At 36.9% G+C, this 26,095-nt stretch overlaps 1 protein-coding gene across 1 annotated transcript in view; it reads right to left on the bottom strand.

The window, feature by feature from the left end:
* Positions 1-2,186: 2,186 nt before the first annotated feature.
* LOC127625654 (scm-like with four MBT domains protein 1) overlaps positions 2,187-26,095 on the bottom strand; it is a 41,598-nt gene continuing 17,689 nt past the window's right edge. The window contains exons 7-21 of the mRNA XM_052100963.1: positions 17,894-17,991; positions 16,158-16,259; positions 14,536-14,695; positions 12,123-12,205; positions 11,643-11,769; positions 11,282-11,395; positions 10,987-11,029; positions 10,835-10,905; positions 10,555-10,697; positions 10,251-10,360; positions 9,825-10,000; positions 8,495-8,673; positions 6,250-6,462; positions 4,271-4,399; positions 2,187-3,589 (exon numbers count right to left, since the gene is read on the bottom strand). Coding sequence (XP_051956923.1) covers positions 3,443-3,589; positions 4,271-4,399; positions 6,250-6,462; positions 8,495-8,673; positions 9,825-10,000; positions 10,251-10,360; positions 10,555-10,697; positions 10,835-10,905; positions 10,987-11,029; positions 11,282-11,395; positions 11,643-11,769; positions 12,123-12,205; positions 14,536-14,695; positions 16,158-16,259; positions 17,894-17,991 — 1,895 coding nt within the window. The 3' untranslated portion in view covers positions 2,187-3,442. The remainder of the gene's footprint in view (positions 3,590-4,270; positions 4,400-6,249; positions 6,463-8,494; positions 8,674-9,824; positions 10,001-10,250; positions 10,361-10,554; positions 10,698-10,834; positions 10,906-10,986; positions 11,030-11,281; positions 11,396-11,642; positions 11,770-12,122; positions 12,206-14,535; positions 14,696-16,157; positions 16,260-17,893; positions 17,992-26,095) is intronic.

The raw sequence follows: 26,095 nt of genomic DNA, 5'->3' as shown, positions 1-26,095 counted from the left end.
TCCAGATATCTGTAAGACCAAGATTTTTACACATCCTGTGAAGCGTCATTGTTGGACTAGCCTCCTCCCAATATTATATCATGAGGGGTACCAGCGGCTTGCAACATCCTTTCAAGATCTATAAAAAAGCCCTGATCATCAACGTTAGATGTGTAAATATGATCCATAATCAACCTTTGCCCCTGAATTTTGGCTAAAACAATAATGACTCTGTTTGAGACTGTAGATTGAATTGTAGATGCTACCTTATCAATGTAATGACTCCCCTGCCCTTACTTGAGCCAGCAATGAAGAAAACATGTCCACCCCATATCTTCCAAATGTTTCAGCTTCCTGTGGGGAAAGATGTTTTAAAAGGGATATAAGGGAAAGGAGGTGGCGAGAACCGGCTTGACAATATAAATAGTAGTTTTAATGAAAAACTTAAAAGACACAAACATCAACACACGATGGTCAGCTGCCCATAAACAATATCTCTCTGTCGCACCACCATCCGCAGTCTGCCTTTATCCCACTCAGAGGCTTAATTAGCCTGATAATGTGCAGAATCACCACCCAGCCCCACCCTTCGCCCTGTCACAGATGTGTTTCTTGAAGAAACACCATATCATATTTCTTAAGTTTAAGAAAAGAAATAACCTTCCTTCTTTTTATGGGGTGCCCCAATCCATTCAAATTCCACATGGAGAGAGACAATCCACTCATATTAACATTTGACATTTTAGAACAAATAGATTGTCAAAAATAAAATTATAACGACCACATTCCGTTATTAGTGCAACAGTCAAAACCCCGAAATTCCCACAGAACCAAAAAAAAACAGAAAAAAGAAAAACGTGTGCATAAATCCCGTGCACGACAGCTCCAACCGGCATCCATCCCTCTAAACTCAAACAGTCCATGTACACCTATGAGAGGCCTCCATGACAACTTTGCCATCGGATTGCTCAAGTCCGATGCTTCTTTACAAATTTTGAAAGACAGAATTACACAACAGAAAATAATCTTTAAAACAAACTCCAACCAATAGAAGGCATAAGCACAAAGAACATGTAGATTCATCCACATAACTGATCCAAAGGTGTGTTCCTCCACAAAACAAACTGCATCCGCTAGGCAGAACCAGCACAAAAAGAAACAAAATATACACAGTTTTCACAGACAGACAAGTGAATGTTCAGCGAGTCAGGCCCACTCGGCATTGAGAGCATCACACAATGACTTACTCATTCCATTGACTTTATGACATCGCTTGCTGTGGGCATGTAAATATTTTGCAGCCATCATTAATATCTATTCTCAATTTGGCCGGGAACATCGGTGCAAAAGCAACCTTCCGTTGATGTAAGAGTTTCTTGCATTCATTGAATCGATCACATATCTCTCTGATTTTTATCAGATGATCTCAGAAATTTGGCCAGAATTTATCGGGGCTTGTCTCCCTCCGTGGATCTCCGAGCCGGAACTCTGTGAGTTCGCTCAATTTCCAGCTTATGGCCTGTCATTTCGAGCAGACTCGTGAAGAGCTCGTCTAGGAATTTCACCATATTTCAGCCTTCTTTGTCCACAGGAATTCCAACAATTCTGTAGTTATTTTGCCAGTTACGATTCTCAAGGTCTTCCAACTTTTCCCAAACACGCTCCAAGTCTGCCTTAGTCGCTAGCAGGTTAGCAGCTATTTCCCTCAGTTTCTCAACATCCGCTACTCAGTGAATTTTGTCTCCATGGCAGTGATTGATCGATGTATTACAGCAAGATTCTCAAAGTCAGCAACGACCTTCGTCAGCATTGCCGACATGTTCGACATTTGATGCTTGATCTTTTTCACCTCACTAGCCAAATTGAGTCCCGGGCCTGCGGCCTGCTACTCAATAATGGTATTATTGGGAACAAATTGTATACTTTTACTAAATGTGGCATTACACAAAATTGTTTAAAAAATGAAATATTTTGAGTCAGGGATTGAGGTGTATTTGTGAATGTTAGAATAAAGTACAGGGTTTGAATTGGAAAAACACTAAAATGACCTAAATATGACTGTCTATTGTCTTAAAAGGCCTATTCTATCTCAGAGCACAAATACAGTACATCAAACCAAATACATTGTTTTATTTCCAAAGGCTCCACCAAGATTCTTTAAACTCACACGAAGAAAAGAAAACCCCTAAAGGCAAACGTTTGTTCAATTTATTTTCTTTTAAATAAAAAGTTTCACCAACATATAATTCAAAGGAAAGCAACATTAATTCAACAAACGAATCAAATGAATGACCAACGGGATATAAACAAAACAGAACATGGCTAGATGAGGATTCAAAAAACATCTTTCACATTTCCAGCACAAATGCTTACAGAAATACGAGCAAGGGAAAAGGATGTTACATAAAGGGAGACAGTTGCATATCTCATTATCAATTCAAATTCAATCCATATATGACAAATCAAATGATTCCATCTGAATGTTGAGGGCCATAGATTTGCAATGCAAGACCCATTCAGTTTCTTATAATGTTCAGTTATCAAAAACATAGAGGCCCCTGTAATTATTTAATCCAATATATGCATTTAAACACAATGTTGTATTCTACTTGATATTAAAAATATTACTTTTTCAAGCGGACACAATTTTAAGAGTACCAAAACTCTTTTCGATTTGGTGTTGATAGACCCTGGATTTGCCACCATTTATATTATCCTTATCACAGTGACATAACCTGAAATAATTGTGTGCTTATGTCTTAACCATAACACCTCATCGTTTTGTTTTTTATTACTCTGCACTTTTATTCATTAATGCATTAATAGGATAAGCAAGTGTTAGTTTACAGTATTTACAATGGCAGCTTCAGGCATGTCATGCATGTAAAAACCTTTGCATTGTTTATTCCCAAGCTATTATAGAAAACCAAACCGAAATGGGAGCATTAAAGCAGTCCCATTAACATCTGATTATGTACAGTATTTACATTTAAACTCCTGTATGTACACTTTTGCATACCACTTACAGTACATGGGCATTTTTTTGTGTGCTTGAGTTCATTGCATTGTCATCTGCTCTACAGTAAATGAAGGTTTTAAAAACAGATGAAGAGCTTTGCTTATTCTTGCAGAGACTGAATTGACCAGTTCCTTTAACCCAGGTTTAAAATAACCCTGAGCCGAATGATTCTCTTAAAGAAAGATCACACAATTAAACAGTAGTCCCGAACTAGGCTTAATTTGAGATGGAGAGCCCATTTGTAAACATACCAGATTCACCCTGTTGAAAAATGCCCCTCCAGTAGTCAATCTCGACTGTGCCTGCTGTGTAGAAAAACTAATGGTAAGGGAGGCCTCTAAAGCGCTAAGTACATTTTAAGGTTCTGTTGTCCATAGAGGAAAAGATCTCAAACATTAGGAAAGTCACCCAAAATGTCATAGTCCAACTCCTCTCTACAGAATGTCAGCCTAAGCTTGCAAATTGTTGGTAAAATGCCAGCTTGACCCTCTCAATTTGATGGCATAGCTTGATGGCAGGCCCGAGCTTCAGGTCCATACACTCCTGTACAGTGGGAAGATTCAATAGAAGTAGGGCCTGACCGTCAATTTCCTGGAAGGTAAACAGTAACAGTTACAGATAGTGTGTGCTTACATTTCCTGTATAAAATAGAGATGCACAAATTTGAATATGGGTATCGGGTCAGATACTGTGCTTAAGTACTCATATAATGTTAATTCGTCACGCTTATAACTTTCATGGCATAAATGTTGCTACACAAAGAACAGGGTACCCTTACTTTTTGACCAAACAATTGCAATTACTTTTCCATTACTTTTTAATTCATTTGTGATTCATGGATAAATATGTTTTTTGATTCAGACGGTTTAACAGATTCATTACGAAAAAGAAAAAACAAATAAAAAAACTATTTACTCACAAATGTGACATCAATATTTCTTGTGAGCAATTTTTACTCGAGAAATTCACAAGAGCAACATCAAGCTGATTACATTTTACAGTGCAGCATAACTACAAAAAATATATACATTCACTATATACATTTCCATTACTTTTCCAGGCCTGGAAAACGATATTAAAATTCCCTGATATTTTCAGGTTGATCCCTTAAAAACATACCCGTGCATCCCTCCCAATGATAAACAGGTGTACAATCCTAAATGGGCAGTAATAAGCATGTGAGCCCTTTTGTCAGAAAATCGCTGTAACAACTGATTCCAAAAATATTTATTAAAGTCTATGTAATGTAACTGAAGGTGTGTGTTCAATTACCTGATCAATGAAGATGCGTGCCAGTGGAGCACAATCGGTGCTCCTTATGAAGCGCACAACATCAGTGACACTCCATTCCAGTGGACTACTGTCCAAGGAAAGCTTCTGAGGAACTTCAACACGAGGACTCTTCAAAAGAGGCAAGGGAAAACCATTAGTATTTCATATTGGCTAAAAAAACTGAAAACTATAACTATATTGGAGGTTGTCTAAATTAGTGATGCCCAACTAGGGGTACACACACCCCAGGGGGTTGTAGGCAGGTTCCAGGGGGTACATGAAAATAATTGTATTTTGCTATATTGAACTTATTAAACAAAATGTATGACTTAAAATATCAAGGATTAGGGCTCGGTAAAAATATAGAATTTCGGATTAATCGCAGTCTTCATTTAAACTATCTTGATATCCATTCTTAAAGTTTGACTTGTTCCGTGTAATGTGTGTCCAAAGACGAGATCCACGCAATATATTTTATTATTGATAATGTGTCTTTTAACCGCGTGCGACCCTGCGTCCACATGCGATTTATCACGAAAAGGCATGCAACACAATGACTATGGACGTGGACTAAATGCTAATTTTAATTTACAATATCTATATTTCACAGTGGGTTATCACATTGATAATCAATGGATGCATCCAAAAGCTGGAAAATGTTGACATCACAAAGTGAATTTTAAAACTCTTGAAAATGAATGAGGTTTTATGAAGATAATGGCAAGTAATCTTTTACTGTTTTGATAAACTTGATTGGATCAGTAAATTTTTTTTCACCTACAATTAGTTCCAGGTTCTAATCTACACAAATAAAAAGTTAATCTGTATGTTAGTGGATTATATTATGAGCAGGGAGACATCTGTTTTGCATTTGCGAGTCGAGTGCACGTCTGGATGCATGAGAGAACATCCCTGTCTGCTGTCCCCAACAGTTGAGAACATCCCCAACGACACTGATAACAGTGGCAACAAGCAATCATCATAACGTTAAAAATAACTAACTCCCGAGCTGGATCGCCACTTATTATAACAAACGAAATGAAGATTCCTGCTCAAGAACTTGACATTTTTTTCTGCATGAGACACTTACCTGCTATTTCAAAAAGTAGAGGGGACAAAATTGGCAAATGAAGAAAGTAGTAGGAATATGTCCCACCAGTAAATTACACCTATAAGCATTAGTCTGTTCTAATTGCACATTTCACCGCATCATTTGGCATTTGTTTTTATTGTTGATGATGAATAAACTAAGTTATATAAAAAAAAAAATCTATATATATAACGGTTAATATATATGATTGTGGCAGGGCGGAGGGCAGGGCCGGGTCGTGATACTACACACCCGGTCCCTTATCAGGCTAATCAAGCCTCCCGAGAGGGATAAAGGTCGACTGGAGAGGATTGTGCGGGAGAGAGAGATCGTTAACGGACATGTCCGTCGTGTGTGTTTGTTTAAGTTTTATATTAAAAATATTATTTATATTATCAAGCCGGTTCTCACCTCCTCTTTTCCATTGATCCCTTTACAATGATATTTAGCTTTTGGTACTTGAGCCATACATAGCGCTGTGGGGGTGCTTACGGCAAAAAAGTTGGGAAAACACTGGTCTAATGTAGATGACCAAAAAAAATTACGAATTTAATAATAATAACTGAAATAGTAATGAAAGTACCAGACTGAATAAACAAAAGCTTGGTTCCAAATCCTATCCTAACTAGCATGAAGCCTCATAAGTGAATGATCTGAAATGCACTGCATAGGCAGCAACTCTTAATAGTCACTCATGTGCGCCAAACAATTAGCACTCCTCACCTGAAGAGCATAAGAGACTCAACACTCAAAGAGGAGTCTGGTGTAAGCACATATTGCTAGCTAACAAAAACATTGTGATACTGCCTTAGAATTTGTCCAAAACAAGGTATCTAAAAAGGGAGCATAACTATGCTGCTCACTGCTTGAAATAGTAAATGTAGGTTACCTTGGGTGAAGGAGGTCTGTTCTCATCATCTGAGCAGGAAGGTGAGCGAGCTTTGCGCCGTTTGCGTGTGGGACGTGGGGTTTCGGGAGGAGAGGGAGGCTGTGACTTCTTCTCAGAGTATTCAGAGTCATCCATCAGCTCGTCCTGCAGCTCAGAGCCTGTGTCCTCACTCAGAGAGTCATCCTCATCCAGATCCTCCTCATCACCACTGCCCTGCGAGGCCAAACAGCAGTCAGTGTCATTAGACCATTTGTAAATCAAGGAATATGAAGTCTGATGCCCCTCCTGGTTTACATTGCAATTTTGACAAGACCTCAAGTCATCTTAATTTCAATTTTGCATACATATATATTTATATCTATACACACACTCACCGGCCACTTTATTAGGTACACATGTACACCTACATATTCATGCGATTATCTAATCAGCCAATCGTGTGGCAGCAGTGCAATACATAAATTCATTCATATATGGGTCAGGAGCTTCAGCTAATGTTCACATCAACCATCAGAATGGGGAAAAATATTATCTTTGGCATGATTGTTTGTGCCAGATGAGCTGGTTTGTGTATTTCTGTAATTGATGATCTCCTGGGATTTTCCCGTGCAACAGTCTCTAGAGCAGGGGTGTCAAACATAGACCCGCAGGCTTTTTTTCATTCCGCCAATGAGTAATCTCCTGCCAGCAGGATGATTTGCGGAAAAACATTGAAAACATTCGCGTTGATTTAGCCTTTAACTTGAGGAAGATGTATTCATACTATTAATTTATTAGCAACGGCAGAACAGATAAACATTTGTGGTGTTGCATGTAGTTATGTTATAGTTTGCATGATCAGTGGAATTTCTTTTAATTACGTGGAACATTTAGCGCTTGCAGGGTCACACGTATCAGTGAACGCCCCACATGTCTGAGGTTGACAAGTTCCATGGCCACACATTCCCACAGCGAAGTTTCTCTCACAGAAATCATGACAATACGGATCGGTCCAAGGATAATTATTAGACGTAATAACGGTTGCATTGTTTTGTCCCATTGAACAATTATTAATTTTAAGCAGGTTTTAGTTCCTTGGCATTTATGTTCGGTTTCAGATGCTAAATGTGTGTATTTGTGATGTAACCTCTGGTTAATTAAATTAGTAAATTCCGTGTTTTTCCTTTTGTTCAGAGTAAAATTAGCACCCGTCAACCTGACAACTGTGGATATTTTATACGCAATGATGGGTTATTTCAGTGGTGGGCAACTCATAAAAATCTTGGAGTGTTGAAATGCTGTCAGACACAAAGACGCGCGTTTGATGAATCACACTTGATAATATTTTGAAGAAAAGATGAAAGAAAAGCCATTGTTTCTGATTCAATGTGTATTCAGAGGTACTCTGCCGCCCATAAGCGCACCGCTTCTCATGGAGCACACGCATGCAGAGCGCTCACTGTTGCTGTTGTTTCAGTCATCTAAAAATTGTTTGCAGTGTCATCCATAAGAAAACTGCAAATTATTTCAGACCATCTCAGGAGGTGCTCTAAATTTAGTTTGCTTGATTTCCACAGAGCAGTTCGCATTTACACGCATTGTGATTTATCCAAAGTGACTTAGAAAAGAGGATGCTACATTGCTTAATTCCAAATATTTGTGGCCGAATACATAACCATACAAAGCAAATGACATGCAGTGACATTAATGAATTGTCATGTGTGTCATCATAATTAACCAAAGCTTCAAAAGAGGTATTTTATATACCTTTATTAATAACCAAAGAGCTGGTAAAAAAGTGGCTGGTGAAATGGGGCATTCAAAGCCACTATTGTAACTTTTTACCCCAGAGTTAGCTATATATATTTTAGGGCTGGGTGATAGGACGATGTAATCGGATATCGACGATGTCTTACAAAGATTCCCGGGGACTTTGCCAAATATATTAAACAGTTGGGAGGGTGTGAAACTATCACCTGTCACATGCAACAAGGTTGAATCCAGTTTGCAAGTTCCTCGTGCAAATGTATTTCATGGATGGGTAATTTTGCTCAATTGCCAGCAACAAGTGGGCAATCTGTCTCTGAGTGACATATTACAAGAAATGCTGTTAGTCACAAAAGACTTGTGCTTGAAGAAACACACTTTATTATATTTTTAAGAACAGACAAAAGAAAAGCCTTTCACATTTTAATGACACCATTGAAACAGATAGATGGTGTTTCTGGTGATCAGTTATTTTTCTCAACAGCTCCTTATAGGTTACCTGTGGGGAGCCTGCCGGAGTGTTGTCAACTGAGGCAGAAGAACGTCTTTTTTTGTGGACGAAGAGCTGCTTCCTCCTCTTCCTCCTCCTGCCTCGTCTCTTTACACCACCCTCTAAGTTGGAGTGTCCACCAGGAGGTCGACCCACACGCCTGCTCTTCTTCTTCCCATAGTAATACGCTAAAAACATCAGTTTACAGATCAACTTAATAAACAGAAAGTAAGGGCAAGCATATAATAATCAACATGATGTGATTTAAATGTTTCATATGGTTGAATCTCATGATACATGTCCAGTTGACATTTCACCCGAAAATCAAATGAAAACAATATTAAATTATATTTTGCTTTTATATATATATATATATATATATATATATATATATATATATATATATATATATATATATACATACTACACACACACACACACACACACACACACACACACAGTGTTTCCATGTTTTATGGGGACTTTCCATAGACATAATGGTTTTTATACTGTACAAACTTTATATTCTATCCCCTAAACCTAACTCTACCCCTAAACCTAACCCTCACAGAAAACTTTCTGCATTTTTACATTTTCAAAAAACATCATTTAGCATGATTTATAAGCTGTTTTCCTCATGGGGACCGACAAAATGGTCAAAAGGTCAAAAATTTCGGGTTTTACTATCCTTATGGGGACATTTGGTCCCCACAAAGTGATAAATACATGCTCACACACACACACACACACACACACACACACAGTACAGTGCAAATGTTTTAGGCACTAAAACTAGTGAGCATTTCTTCAAAAATTATTCCATGTATATTATTAATTTATAAATTAACATCATACAAAGACCAGTAAACAAAAAAAACATAAATCAATATTTCATGTGACCACTTCTGCCTTCAAAACAGCACCATTTCTCCTAGGTTCACATTAACACATTTACCATTAATACAGAATAAACCAGCATAAACACTGTTTGGAATGGCGGAAACTTTGCGATGTGTCTGCCCAGAGACATTACACTGATCACACAAACACTGATTAATATTGTAGAGGATGAGAGTTTAAGAGATTTAATGGCCATTAAACAAAAAGGGTTCTTATTCTTTATACAAAATATAATTTTCATCTTTGGAATTTGGGGTGAAATGTGACCTGGGCATGTTTTGTTGTATTCACACATACTGTATGGACAACAATGCAACAGAAACAGTATATTTGCAATGTGCGTACAAATGCCTTAATACATTTACAATCCAGTGAGGCATTCAAAGTAAGATACTGATATATACACACAAGCAGTGAAAGGGGCTACAGGCATACTAACTGTATTTGGTTTTGGTGAGCACGGAGCAGTTCTCCGAGCAGCGCTCCAGAACCATTCGTGGCCCGAATAGATTGGGACAGCATTCCAGCTTAATACAGGTCTTCCGACAGAAGTCTGCCACCTGGTCCGCTGTGCGAACTATCTTTACTGTTGCCCTGTAGCTTTTCCCTTTGTACCTGTGAAACACGTGGACTGGTCAGATTAAGCAAGAGGGTACTCTTTATATAAATACTACCAATACACAACTTTATTTAATATAATATAATATTATTAAAAGCAATTATTATATACATTCATAAAAAAACACGCAAAAACAATTTATCGATATACTAAACAACCAAATTATTTGTGTGAGAGAAAAACTAGGTACTCATCAAAACAAAAGAGAGAGTTGTGACAGAACTGTGTACTGGACAGTATACTCACTTAGCTTTAAGCGTCTCTCCGTGACCCTGCCAGCGGCCCTCCTGGTCCAGTTGCAGCTCTCGCAGAACTCGGCTGGGCTTGTAGGCAGAATTTATCACCAGTGTCAAGACCTGTACGGGCCACAGGTCAGCATTAGAATCACAGCTGTGGTATTAATAAGGCTTTAAATAGCACATTCATCAAGTCTTTTATTAGAATTGTAAAGGACAGAACAGAATAATTTGCTAAAAGTATTGAAATTCTGTAAAATATGTATTTATGACTCATGTAGGCATCTTACAAGCGGGGAAAAAAAACAGCTAACCTCCTTTAGTACCAGAACACAGTTCCCAGGGCCCACACACTGGGGTAGCTCTGCAATACGGCCCTTATTGAGATATGGCCCTGAGAAGCACCGATGGTTAAAATAGATCTTAGGGCAGCAGTATTTCCCATTTGCCTGGCCCACTGGTGGCACACAAACAAGATTAAAATAGTACTGTGTTAGTGAGCATTGAGGCTGTATGACTATGTGTACTTGATTAACCAGAAAGACTATACAAAGTGTTCATGTGTTCATTTGCCATCAGAGTAACAGCATTCACCTATCTCAGCCTGATTATTGTTGATCTGTTGTTTAGTAGTATCAGGTGAAGAGTCTTTGGATGGAACCCGGCTGTGACAAAAGAGATAAATGATTTTCTTTCACAACCAAAACGGCCTGCAGTATATTTAAACACGTTTGTGTCTTACTTACTGCTTCTCTGGCTGAACGACTGCCACCTTTCTCTGTTTCTCAACTGCAAAATAACAAAATCTCTCAACACATGATAAGATATAATCTCTCAAATCACCTCAGTGTTAAAAATTAACAAGCACTTTCCACAAATAGGCAGGAATAATTTCCATTATTCAAGCAAAGTCCCAGTATCATTTGAAACTATGTCTGTGGTCATGACCATATTTGAAGGTCCTAATGTGGACAGCATCTAAAGGAACACAAAGTGATTATAGCACATCTGAAATTATGGATATTGTGTTGTAACGCTGACCTTTGGGCCTGCTGGGGTACAGAATAGGGTAGCCATTTGTCTCACACCAGCTCACTGGAAAAACATCCATGGAGTCTGTGTGAACTATGATCTCTGGAATGGGTTGCTTCAGACCTGAGCAAAGAGAGGGAGGGAGAGAAATAGAGTGAGACTAATCCTCATTCCTACTAAACTTCTGTGATATCTATGGATATAAAAAGGTATTAAAGGTTATGCCCAGTCTTAAAATAGTCCATTAGTGGTCTCACTATTTTAATTTAGGGACTCGAGCTTTGTTTCTTCTGAAACCTGACACTGCATAGTTACTTTTTGTCATTTAGAACAGTCATTCAGGAAAAACATAAGAGTGTTGACATCACACCTTCTAAACGAATCCACATATGTTGACCTTTGACCTTGGTAACAGTTGCTACGTGAATGTTTTCAGGACAGAAAGGGTTAACGGCCTCCAGCATCATAGACTCTTTAATGCATTGATCAGATGGGTCCTATAAGGACATTTTCAAGAAAACAATTACAGAAATTCAATCCAACTTTATACACAAATGAGACATGCATACATAAAATGAACCCATACTGAAATAAACAGTAGTTTATTTACTCAAAACAGAAAACACTTAAAAAAACATAAAATGACTGCAGAAAAGTTTTTCTGAACCTAGAGCCGATATTCTTCAATAATCTCAAAATGGCCAAATATCTATCGGCCTGGTCAATATATTGGTGTATGTTTGATTTGAGTGCTAATGCATCGATGCTTGTGAGCAACACTGGGGGCATGAATTTAAGATATTAGGGTCTTAACAGTTAACAGATTCACATATGTAAAGGAGAATCTCACTGTGGGAAAGCAATGCTGGGGGGCTGCCTCAGCCTCACACTGCTTTAGATAGTCTGCCCAGTCAAAGTCCTGGCCTTGGAACCCTATACAAAGAAACAAACACGTACACAAAAAGGTCAGCAAGTGCATCTGTGTGAAACCATCAGCTGAGTGTCTGAGAGGATTTTAGCTCAGAAGTAAAATCACAAATGTAGCCCCAATGGTAACACAAATGATAAACTAATCAATATATTGAGTGCCAATTAGCAGCATGTCGGCTATAAAAATAGTCTGACAATTAGCACTTTGATATCTGATTGTGCAAAGCAACATTAGAAAACAATCAATGGTTTTAAAGGTCACATAGTGTCTATTTCCAACACATTTAAATATAATGTATATTTTACATAACTTGGTGTAAGGAGACTAGAATGTAGATGCTTGAACATCAGAGAAAGAATTAATAATTAATCATCTTTCATCTATATGGGTTTATGTTTGGCTAAATCAAAAAGATGCTTTCAAGCATGTCTGTTTCCAGCTGTTAAAAGGGGGAGGGATCCATAATGAAATGGCCCAACATCCCACTGGAGGTCGACCGATGGTGGATTTTGCTGATACTGATAACTAAGGTGGTGGGAAATGCCGATAACGATTAATTGGCAGATCGTTTTTAAAATCTATTTATAGAACGTAATAAAAAAAAAATGTTTTTAAACTCTTTCATTTCTTTATCTTTCCATAATATGAAAAAATTAAGATTTGGTGCATAATGCAGGACTTTCACTATAAACAAGCCCGTAATTCATCATGGACTCTTAATTTGAAATGGAGACTTGGCTCCATTACAATGCTCCATATTTACATATTTGCCAAATTAAGCTTTTTATAGCCTATATATTTCACCAGATGAGTACTTTATTTACTTTTACATTTTTAATCGTGAGTACTTGACTTTTATTTAGAAGATGAGACACAATGTATGTGCTGTTGGGGCACATTTTCCAGCATTCCCGCTCTTTTTCTATTTTCTAGAACATTTTATGCAGCCAACCAGTATAATATTTAAGCATAAACACACGAAAGATCATGATGTATATTGTGGTTATTCCGCCTGTCTTTTTTCCCTCAGTTTACGCATTCCTTTAAATCAAACATTTGTTTTGGAATTTCAGTGTGTTAATGACATTAGTTTCTCACATCCAGATTTACTACATGGCCCAGTGTAAAAAAATAAAAAATAAATAAACATTTTGTCTGTATGTGCTGCACACTTGAGAGTGCTGTCATCTACCACACACACACACACACACACACACACACACACACACACACACACACACACACACACAGACAGACAGAGCATGTGATGTCCATGATGAGGTGTTTTCAGTGATTGAGCGGCCTGTTTTACATACATTTTAAAGTGCGCAGAACATGCATATTATATATTTATTTAATTAAATCGCAGCCTTTTGTGGTTCAATAATCACAAAAGTACATATCACGATTTTAATTTGATTATCTGTGCATTTGGACGATCGTCATTGTCTAATGTTTACAACTTCAAAGCTTTTGTAGTTAACACTATAGCAATGTTGGAATGAAAAAATTATATTTTCCACAATATGAATACTTATATAAACTTGATTAAACACTTGAAACAATTGATTATCTAATAAAAAAAAAATATATGCATTGAAGTGAGGATACAAATATTGATGAATATTGTCAATGATGAAAGATTTAGCTAGAGAAAATCCCAACTAAGTGTCAGTGATTGTTTTTATTTCACCTCTAGAGGTGCTGTTATACTGTAGACTAAGCAGTTCTAATTGTAGAACCCTTCAGCGCTGGCCACAGAGTTTCACAGGAAAAAAAAATACAAAATAACTATCGGCAACTATCGGTATGTTGATTTTTGCAGATAACGATAGTTCCAAATGCCAACCATCGGCACAGATTAAGTAAAACCAATATATCGGTCTACCTCTACATCCGAAAGTTAGTCATTAGGTCTAATGACTGCTCTGCTGGGCTGTATAACTACAAACATAGAGGCCATTTTCAGGAAATGGAGCATCCTAAAGTAGACACCATTCTTTAATTTTTTATATTCAGAGTGGTTTTCTCGATACCAGTATAAAGTGAAATGCTGTTGGTGGCCCATCAAATTCCCAGATCTCAACATCAATGAACCTGTATGCAAAGTTTTACAGAAAGTCAAGTACCGGTAGATTTCCTTCTAGGGAATAACCACCAACAGACAGTTCATTACTTGTAGTACAGCATTCCAAGAAGTTGTGAAGCTGTTGTAAAGGTAAAAGGTGAGGCTACTCCTTACAAGGTCCTTAATATGAATATATTGTTAGGCATTTAGGTTATTTTAATCTCCCAGTGTAAATCTTTACTAAAATAGAATATATCTAAAGACCTGGAGGAGGGCTGAGCTTCACTCCATTCTTTAGACTCCACTGTGTTGCGAAGATACCAGGGCTGTCCCTGTGACAGAGGAAAGAGCGGCCACCCCCCTCTTTCTGTGCCTCCTCTCTCATATCGTCCATCCGCACCAGAAAGAAATGATCATTAAACACCTGTCACACACATAAAAAGGTAAAGGAGTACAGCACAAATAGCTCAAATAAAGGCAAAGGTCTACAACCAAGGTTTCTTGCTCATTCTGAGCTCAGCTATATGGAATAAAACCTCTCTTTAAAGTGCAATCAACTCAACGAATAGTATATAGCATCATGTCTGTTAAAGGGATAGTTCACCCAAAAATGAAAATTCTCTCATCATTCATTCACCTTCAATATATCAATCCTTTTTTACTATAAATCTCCACTTTCAATTTCAGAATGTTAAAGAATATGAAAAAAAGGACTAAACTATTGATCTATTTCTCACCAAAAGTATTAAACCACCAGAGACATATGGATTACTTTTATGCTGCATTTATGTGATTTCCATTCACCATTCACTTGCATTGTATAGACCTACAGAGCTGAAATATTCTACTAAAAATCTTGATTTGTGTTCAACAGAAGAAATAAACTCCTACTCAAATGGGATGTCATGAGGGTGAGTAAATGATGATAGAATTTCATTTTTTGGGTGAACTATCCCTTTAACACCGACTCGAGGGAACTATATATTTTGACACTGTGGTGATACTAAGGCCACATTTACACCTTGCATTAACATGCATTTTCCGTGATCGTACCGTTGTCGGATTGCCCTTGACTATGTTAAATGACAGGTGTAAATGCAGCCAAGACACATTGTGATCAGATTGTTAGATGAATACCACCAAATCAACAAAACAAAATGTAGCTTTGTCGGCTGCCAAAAAAATGTAAAACCTTGACTGTCAAAGTGATGAAAAACATTTGAATTATCCAACACATTTTTTTAAAAATTGCTAAGACTTAATTTTTTTGTTAAGAATTTGTAGTGACCACAGCCTCTGATGTAGTATGAAAGTACTCTCGGCTCTCTATCCAATCACAGTGGAGACGCATTTGAATGCAAGGTGTAAATGCATATCCAGATACTATTTGCATATGAAAAGCATGTTAATGCATGGTATAAATAGGGCCTGAAGACTTTTGATTGCAGGGTTTCCAAATGTTTTGACCATGACCTTTCCAGCCCAGAACCGATTTGCAAATGAATCTTTCAGACCAATTTATAAGCCTGTTTGACCAATTCATTGAAAAGAGCTTATTTAAGAGAACAATTTACTAACTAATTGTACATTACTATGGATTCCAAGCAAGTTTTACTCTACATAAGAGCAATATCTAGCTACTGAAATATTTATGTGCAGAGCATAAACAAAAATGTATATTCTATAATGTATAACTTTAGAAACATTTATCAATTTCCAGGACTTTTCCAGGCATTGAAAATAAATAAAAAAATTCCTGATATTTCTAGAGATCATAAACTATGATTATTAACAGGCAAAAAGTTGTGACAATACTATATGAAAGCTTTTTGTCAAGTTACTTATTCATAATAATAATATGAGTACAAGGGAAGGAAGTACGATACCTTTGCCACGGTGGCCGGGCTGATGGTGAAGGGAGCTGCTAGGTCTACAGCTTCCAGCTTCATTCCTTCTGTAAAGCAGTGGGGAGTGATTGCTGGTCTGTCCTGAATATAAATAGGATTATATAGACCATCAATATGACTAAATCATTTACAAAGGCATTGCTGCCATCAAAACAAGTTGAACTAGTATATATTTTCTGAATTCATACATCAGGGTAAATACTTACGCATACTGCACAGTATTTACAATAAACTGCCTATTATATGTTAAAACATAGTATGTGAAACAGAACATATACTGTATACAACAATAAACATTTCAAACAGTAGTATGCTACATTGTTGTCACACAACCCCATCACATTGTACATTTGAAGTCAGTATTTTACATACACCGTAGCCAAATATATTTAATCTCAGTTTTTCATAATTCCAGACATTTACTCATAGAAAACAATCCATGTAGGTAGGATCACTACTTTATTTTAAGAATGTGAAATGCCAGAATAATAGTAGAGAGAATTATTTATTTCAGCTTTTATTTCTTTCCATCACATTCCCAGTAGGTCAAACGTTTACATACACATGTTAGTATTTGGTAGAATTGCCTTTAAATTGTTTAACTTGGATCAAACATTTTGGGTAGCCTTCCACAAACTTCTCGCAATAATTTGCTGGAATTTTTTGGTCATTGTCCATTTGGAAGACCCACTTGCGATCGAGCTTTAACTTTATGGCTGATGTCTTGAGATGTTGCTTCAATATTTTGAGAAGTGCACCAGTACCTCCTGCAGCAAAGCACCCCTATGACATAATGCTGCCACCCTCATGCTTCACGGTTGGGATGGTGTTCTTCGGCTTGCAGCCCTCACCCTTTTTCCTCCAAACATAACGATGGTCAATAAGGCCAGTTACATTTTTGACCTATCAGATCAGAGGACATTTTTCCAAAAAGTAAGATCTTTGTCCCCATGTGCACTTGCAAAGAAGCTAATTGTCTAAAGGCTTGTCATAATTTTCTGGAATTTTCCAAGCTGCTTAAAAGGCACTGCTAACTTGGTGTATGTAAACTTCTGACCCACTGGAATTGTGATATAGTCAATTAAAAGTGAAACAATCTGTCTGTAAACATTTGTTAGAAAAATCACTTGTGTCATGCCCAATGTATATGTCCTAAACGACTTGCCAAACTATAGTTTGCTAATATAAAATCTGTGGAGTGGTCAAAAAATTTGTTTTAATGACTTCAATCTAAGTGTATGTAAACTTCTGACTACAACTGTATGTTTAATTCATAAAGTGGTGTCCAGTTATCATCTTGGTATTTCCGGTATTAACTTTTGGCAGTCTGAACCAATGAGTCATGAAAGAGATGTTTAAAAAATTGTGGCTTTCCGGTTCATTTGTCAAACTGGAAAGTCAAGTCAAACACTAGTATTCAGTTTTGTGTGCAGTATTCCAAATGTTGGTCTTATATGGGTATTCCATGTTTATGCAACTATTGCATACTGTGTACTGCAGAAATAGTAATAGTAGCAGCTGTTGACACATCGCCGATGCCTCTATCCAAGGTGACTTATAGGACAATCACCCTGCCACCTGCATTTGAGTTCTTTGGTTAAGGGCACAAAGGTCACTTAGGACCTCAATAACTCTCCAGTTTATAAATCGCAAGTAAACTTAGGGTTGCCCTTCTATGTTAAAACAAACATGTCAGTTAATGAGAATTCACTGACCCTGTAAAACTCGTCACTGATGCTGGAGTCCTGAGCCTGAGAGGAGATGGTCTTCTTCACCTCCTCCCATTCAGCTTCAGTGCGCAGAGGGAGCAGGGCTACAACAAACATAGACACACAATAAGCTCTCTGCATGCCTAATCTAATGTTTATCATTTATAAGCTAATGGACTCTGATCTAAGCCCCTGTAAACCATTCCCCCATTCACCAATCCCTTCTATTGATTAGCTAAAACTGTAATATGTGGGTCTCCCAGGGTAAAAGTACCACAGTTGCAGTGAATAACACGGTCCCTGTTTTGTCCTTGTTGTTTTGTTCAAACTGGAATGCTTGGGCATTTTGTAACCACTTTTTCGCTCTAAAATTTCAGAATGGAGGATATAAATTATGCCATAAATTGATTTGAACATAAGCAGGGCTTGAAGATGGTCCTGTGAAATAAGGCATATCTTCCTGTGCTTTTCACTAATCTACTCATATTCTGTGGCTACATAATAGCTAACAATGACAACACTCAAGATCCAAATATATATTCAGTTTCTGCTTCTGTTACCATGGTTTTAGCTGCATTAGTACAGTATAGTACAGAGCACATTAACCCCTGCATTCTCTTTGTTTATGCTTTACCTTAAAGGTATTGGTACACTAAAAGTGTGATTCTAGCTGTGTTATATCACTTTCTTCAATAATTTAAAAACTCTAAATTTGTGAGAAGTTTTTTTATTTTGCATATAAAATAAGGACATTTTATTTTAAAATCACTTCAGTGAAGATCTGCATTCATCAATTATTTTTGGAGATTATGCCATGTGTTGAGGGCAGATTGCTGCCACCTCCTGGTAAGAAAAAACGTAAAGTAAAATTAAGCGAAATTACAATATTTAACCAGCAGGTGGCTGCAAAGTTCCTTTCATATGAGTTGTTGTGGCAAACAGATATTTTTTAGATCTTATCACAAGTTATGCATTAGGATATATATATATATTTAGACATTATTAAATACATTAAAGATAGTATTTTTGTCAAAGTTTAGCTTTTTTTTTTGTAGCTGTTTTGAAGCATCAGTTTGGCAATGATGCCCCACAAATAATTACATACCATGGTACTACAAAGACAAGACTTAAAGTCACCTATTATTTATTTAAAACATCCCAATTTAAAATGTCATTAAGTTAGTAAGAATAAATAAAACGTGTCAATAAAACCAAAAGCAATGAATGGAAATTAACAGAAATGAACAGTGAACATAGTACAAGAATAACATTTTGCAACGGCAAACTTGGCTTTTTTGCAGGCATCAAAATTCTGAACATTCAGTGAACTGAATAGCAATAAAGAGCAACAAAAAATTTATTATTTATAAAAAAGAAAAAAGAAAAACGTAAATGTATATATACACTCACCTAAAGGGTTATTAGGAATACCTGTTCAATTTCTCATTAATGCAATTATCTAATCAACCAATCACATGGCAGTTGCTTCAATGCATTTAGGGGTGTGGTCCTGGTCAAGACAATCTCCTGACAATCTTTCCCAAACTGAATGTCAGAATGGGAAAGAAAGGTGATTTAAGCAATTTTGAGCGTGGCATGGTTGTTGGTGCCAGACGGGCCGGTCTGAGTATTTCACAATCTGCTTAGTTACTGGGATTTTCACGCACAACCAGTTCTAGGGTTTACAAAGAATGGTGTGAAAAGGGAAAAACATCCAGTATGCGGCAGTCCTGTGTGAGAAAATGCCTTGCTGATGCTAGAGGTCAGAGGAGAATGGGCCGACTGATTCAAGCTGATAGAAGAGCAACTTTGCCTGAAATAACCACTCGTTACAACCGAGGTATGCAGCAAAGCATTTGTGAAGCCACAACACGCACAACCTTAAGGCGGATGGGCTACAACAGCAGAAGACCCCACCGGGTACCACTCATCTCCACTACAAATAGGAAATAGAGGATACAATTTACAAGAGCTCACCAAAATTGGACAGTTGAAGACTGGAAAAATGTTGCCTGGTCTGATGAGTCTCGATTTCTGTTGAGACATTCAGATGGTAGAGTCAGAATTTGGCGTAAACAGAATGAGAACATGGATCCATCATGCCTTGTTACCACTGTGCAGGCTGGTGGTGCTGGTGTAATGGTGTGGGGGATGTTTTCTTGGCACACTTTAGGCCCCTTAGTGCCAATTGGGCATCGTTTAAATGCCATGGCCTACCTGAGCATTGTTTCTGACCATGTCCATCCCTTTATGGCCACCATGTACCCATCCTCTGATGGCTACTTCCAGCAGGATAATGCACCATGTCACAAAGCTCAAATCATTTCAAATTGGTTTCTTGAACATGACAATGAGTTCACTGTACTAAAATGGCCCCCACAGTCACCAGATCTCAACCCAATAGAGCATCTTTGGGATGTGGTGGAACGGGAGCTTCGTGCCCTGGATGTGCATCCCACAAATCTCCATCAACTGCAAGATGCTATCCTATCAATATGGGCCAACATTTCTAAAGAATGCTTTCAGCACCTTTTTGAATCAATGCCACGTAGAATTAAGGCAGTTCTGAAGGCGAAAGGGGGTCAAACACAGTATTAGTATGTGTTCCTAATAATCCTTTAGGTCAGTGTATGTGTGTGTATACATATATACATACAGGTGAAACTCGAAAAATTAGAATATCGTGCAAAAGTTCATTAATTTCAGTAATTCAACTTAAAAGGTGAAACTAATATATTATATACTCATTACAAGCAAAGTAAGATATTTCATGCCTTTATTTGATATAATTTTTATGATTATGGCTTACAGCTTCTGAAAACCCCAAATTCAGAATCTCAGAAAATTAGAATATTGTGAAAAGGTTCAGTATTGTAGGCTCAAAGTGTCACACTCTAATCAGCTAAACACCTGCAAAGGGTTCCTGAGCCTTTAAATGGTCTCTCAGTCTGGTTCAGTTGAATTCACAATCATGGGGAAGACTGCTGACCTGACAGTTGTGCAGAAAACCATCATTGACACCCTCCACAAGGAGGGAAAGCCTCAAAAGGTAATTGCAAAAGAAGTTGGATGTTCTCAAAGTGCTGTATCCAAGCACATTAATAGAAAGTTAAGTGGAAGGGAAAAGTGTGGAAGAAAAAGGTGCACAAGCAGCAGGGATGACCGTAGCCTGGAGAGGATTGTCAGGAAAAGGCCATTCAAATGTGTGGGGAGCTTCACAAGGAGTGGACTGAGGCTTCAAATGTCGTATTCCTCTTGTCAAGCCGCTCCTGAACAACAAACAACGTCAGAAGCGTCTTACCTGGGCTAAAGAAAAAAAGAACTGGTCTGTTGCTCAGTGGTCCAAAGTCCTCTTTTCTGATGAGAGCAAATTTTGCATCTCATTTGGAAACCAAGGTCCCAGAGTCTGGAGGAAGAATGGAGAGGAACATAATCCAAGATGCTTGAAGTCCAGTGTGAAGTTTCCACAGTCTGTGTTGGTTTGGGGAGCCATGTCATCGGCTGGTCTTGGTCCACTGTGCTTTATTAAGTCCAGAGTCAACGCAGCCGTCTACCGGGACATTTTAGAGCACTTCATGCTTCCTTCAGCAGACAAGCTTTATGGAGATGCTGACTTCATTTTCCAGCAGGACTTGGCACCTGCCCACACTGCCAAAAGTACCAAAACCTGGTTCAATGACCATGGTATTATTGTGCTTGATTGGCCAGCAAACTTGCCTGACCTGAACCCTATAGAGAATCTATGGGGCATTGCCAAGAGAAAGATGAGAGACATGAGACCAAACAATGCAGAAGAGCTGAAGGCCGCTATTGAAGCATCTTGGTCTTCCATAACACCTCAGCAGTGCCACAGGCTGATAGCATCCATGCCACGCCGCATTGAGTACATATGCATGATTATACTTTTCAGAGGGCCGACATTTCTGTATTTAAAATCCTTTTTTTTATTGATTTCATGTAATATTCTAATTTTCTGAGATTCTGAATTTGGGGTTTTCATAAGCTGTAAGCCATAATCATAAAAATTATATCAAATAAAGGCTTGAAATATCTTACTTTGCTTGTAATGAGTCTATATAATATATTAGTTTCACCTTTTAAGTTGAATTACTGAAATTAATGAACTTTTGCACGATATTCAAATTTTTCGAGTTTCACCTGTATATATATATATATATATATATATATATATATATATATATATATATATATATATATATTAGGGCTGTCGATTTAACACGTTAATTCAGTGCGATTAATTTGACAAAAAAATAACTCGTTAAAAAAATTTACGCAATTAATCGGACCATAATAAGGAAGATTCCTGAGAAATGCAAGCTTGTAGTACCACCTATTTACACCAGAGGACAGTAAGTGAAATTTTTGCTGTATGAGCATCGTGCATTTTATACAGTGAAGAAAATACTTCAGTAGGCAGAACAACACAAACATGCCTTACGTTCTTGCATTCAAAACACTTGAAGGAGCGCAAATGCGAACTATGAGATCTCAAGATGTGTTTAAAGATTGAGTATTAAACTATATTTAACTTGAAAAATTTTATGTTTATAATGCAACGCACCCGAGACGCTACACAAGCATGTCTGACGTAGGTGTAAATTGACGGGCCCTTAAACGAGCCCTCATAATAAATCTCCAACTGATTGACAAATTCACTTGTGTAATGGATTGCAGTGAACTGTGTGCCAATGATTGACTTATGATCAATAATATGGTAGTAAACAATACATTGTATTCTAAAGCTGTTTTTGTATGTCTTATCAATGATTAACTCTTCTGCTACAAGAATGTAAAGCATTTTAATTATCTGAATATTTTATATATATATATATATATATATATATATATATATATATATATATATATATATATATATATATATATATATACATACATACATACAATTTTTAAATATTTAAAGATAACTATGTATAATTATATATGGATATAAATATGTATAATCATTATATATTGGGTTATTGTTATATGATGGGCTTTCTCAGCAAATATTTGTATATGTGATTAATCGCGATTAATTAATCGGGACACCATGTAATTAATTAGATAAAAATTTGAATCGACTGACAGCCCTAATATATATTTAAAAACAAGAACAGTACAGAACACTGGGAATGATACTAAGTATCATAGTCTTTTTTCATGAATCCACGCACATCTGGCAGAAGGTCACGAAAAAGGTGTGAGCCTTGCAAATGTTTTTTTTTGCAGTTTGTGCATATCATGCTGCCTTTCACATCCATTATATGGAGACACACTTGACACCTTTTCCTTTTGTGAGGTGCAGGGGCCTGTAGTTTCATCATCTTCTGAAGAAGATATATATCAGCCTTTGATCTGTGTGTGTGTGTGTGTGTGTGTTCATTGTGGATGTGTAATGGTCTTATCCTTTCATCTCTCTCTCTCTGTGTTTCTATGCATGTTCATTGTGGATGTGTAATGTTCTATAAACAATTCTATAAAAAATGATCTCTGTTGCAGTCTCACCTATCCATTCCTGTGTTTGTTTGTGTGTTTGTGGGTGTGTGAGAACATGCATTCCACATTGTGGATGTGTTATAGTACCACCCCTTTATTTCTGTATGTGTATCTTCTGCATTGTGGCGGATTTATTGATTTTACTTGACAGAAAAAAAAAAAACTTTCATTCATTTCAAATGTGGGGTTACACCATGACAGGTAATTTTTTTCACACCAACATAATCCAGCACACTTTTTGTGTGTGTGTGTGTGTGTGTGTGTGTGTGTGTGTGTGTGTGTGTGTGTATATATACAGTAGGTAATGTCAGCAAAGTCACAAATTCTCATGCCACTTAGATGAAGGAAACCATGTTTATTTAAGAAGAAAAGTTTAAAAGGGGTAATTTTTGACCCCAATACCATACAAGGGTTAACATGAAAACTAGCTACGTGTGTTAGCAATAATATTGTACTGAAAACGACACAGTATTTATATACTGCATGTTTTTCTTTTTAACTATATATGGTAGTTCATAGTATGAAACTTCAAAATCTTTGAACTGTATTATTTTAAATCAATGTCACAACATTTCAACAGAGATCAATTAGGTCTTTTAGTTTGATGCGCATTTATGGATATATTTATCATTATCAGATATTTATCCTATTGAGACCAGAGTGTGAATGTTGTGGACATTTTCCATTTCTCTTTGTAACTAGTAGCACCTAATAAACATGAAATATAATAATAATTATGTTATATATATATATTATATATATGATATATATATCGTATTTGACCCTCTTATATATATATATATATATATATATATATATATATATATATATTCTAGAGCAAATAGTTTTTCTAAAAATGTATGTCCACATATGTGAACAGCGAGACAAAGTTGAAAATAATAGTTTTTAAATAATACAAAACTATTTTATATATTTCATCCTAACACCATATAAAGTCTATGAAAGCAACATTTCAGCTGTTGGATGAACCCATTGATTCTCAATGTGATCATGCACAGTAAATATAGGATTTCTAGGGAAAAGCAGTGCTTAAGTACACAATAGTGTACATTGTGTTTAGCAGAGTGACGTTTTGCCATTAATTCCAAAAACTTTAAAAATGGCATATCGGATGAAACCAGACATTAATCTTTTGACTCAAACTGATTTCAATGTAAAAACTTAATTAGGTTTCTTGCCAGATGTAGTTTTGTTGGCCTCCCTCACAAAGACTAACTCTGCTGTGATTGGCGCCATGTTGTTTTGTCACATGTCTCTGTACTCTAAAGTTTAACACTTTACTGACAGCCAAGGGTGTTCAGAACTGAGATCAGTTGGTTTAAATACATTTAAATTATGTGCTGCTTATAGTGAAGCCAAAATACAACGTCCGTGCATGGGTACGCGGAGTCGCACGAGGTTATAACACCATTGTACATCTTTACAACAACTGCTTCATTCCAGTTTGCAGATTAAGACTGGCAATTCACACAGCAATTGTGAGTCTTATGCTGAGAAGTGTGAAGAGGTTTAAAAAAATGTTTTGAAGTTCAGCGAACATTGTAGATCAATCCATGCATACTGAACTTTAATATACTAAGCAAAATTCTGTTAACAGCATATGGTTTTCCTTACAAATGTAGTGTGGAAATAAATATTGAATGGATATACTTATAATAAAATATACTAATTATTAGGGATAGGCATTCATCAATAATTTAGTATTTGAATATTTAAGCTCATTAAAAAAAAAAAATATTTGAATATTCTATTATTTAAATAAAGTAATTAATGAGAAAGAGACGTTGTACAATATATGTTTAGTTATAAAGGTTGCATCAACATAAAAAATTATATTCAAAACAAGCTTATATATGTCCTGTGTAAATGTGAATATCTGCCAAAAATGCCATTCGATAATCAAGGAGCAAAAGTCGAATAATGTTCGAAACTCGGAAGGGAAAAAAAAACGCACACTCACAGTGACAGAAAGGGAGGCCAATTTAATCTTTTGCGGTTTGTCATCAAACAAACTGTTTATTAATTGAACAAGGAACTTGTTTTTGTCGTGTTTTTTTTTACACAGTAGGCTAATTGGAAGAACAAAAAAAGGAAAAAAAACATTAAGCAAGACAGTCCGTTTCTGCATCGCCAAACCAGATGCTCGTTAGATCAAAAAATAAAATAAATGCGGAAGGATACATGTCATAATGATTTTATGCGAACCTGCCTACTTTTTAAACAAATTAGTTTTAATCAGTGTAACTATTCATAGTCTAACGCTTAGGCATATGTCATATTCTTGTTCAAAAAAATGAGCATGTCAACATGTTCTGGGAGCAGACGCGAGCGCAACCTATTAACAATTAGTCCAGCCGCGGAGAAGACCCGCTCGGATGGCACAGAGGTCGCAGGCACACTCAAGTAGGAGATTGCTAACTTTGCCAGGCGGGGATATTTCTTCTCGTTGGCCTTCCACCATGTCATGGGGTCAGCGTTCATTGGTGGGCATATGTCTTGACAGTATTGCAAGAGTTCGGTTGTGGCTGTTGCTGTCTGCTCCGCCAAACAAAACAGCAATCGCGGCAGCAGAGAGGGTGTCATTTCGTGGATTTTTAGCCGCTGGTGGTTCGGTAGACCTTTCTCCCTCTACGTCAGTGTCTCCAGCGTTATCAATGCTGGACAGGAGGT

The sequence above is a fragment of the Xyrauchen texanus genome, chromosome 32 (genome assembly GCF_025860055.1).
Source record: "Xyrauchen texanus isolate HMW12.3.18 chromosome 32, RBS_HiC_50CHRs, whole genome shotgun sequence".
In the NCBI taxonomy this organism is placed as follows: Eukaryota; Metazoa; Chordata; class Actinopteri; order Cypriniformes; family Catostomidae; genus Xyrauchen; species Xyrauchen texanus.
This window is presented reverse-complemented; position numbering and strand designations above follow the sequence as displayed.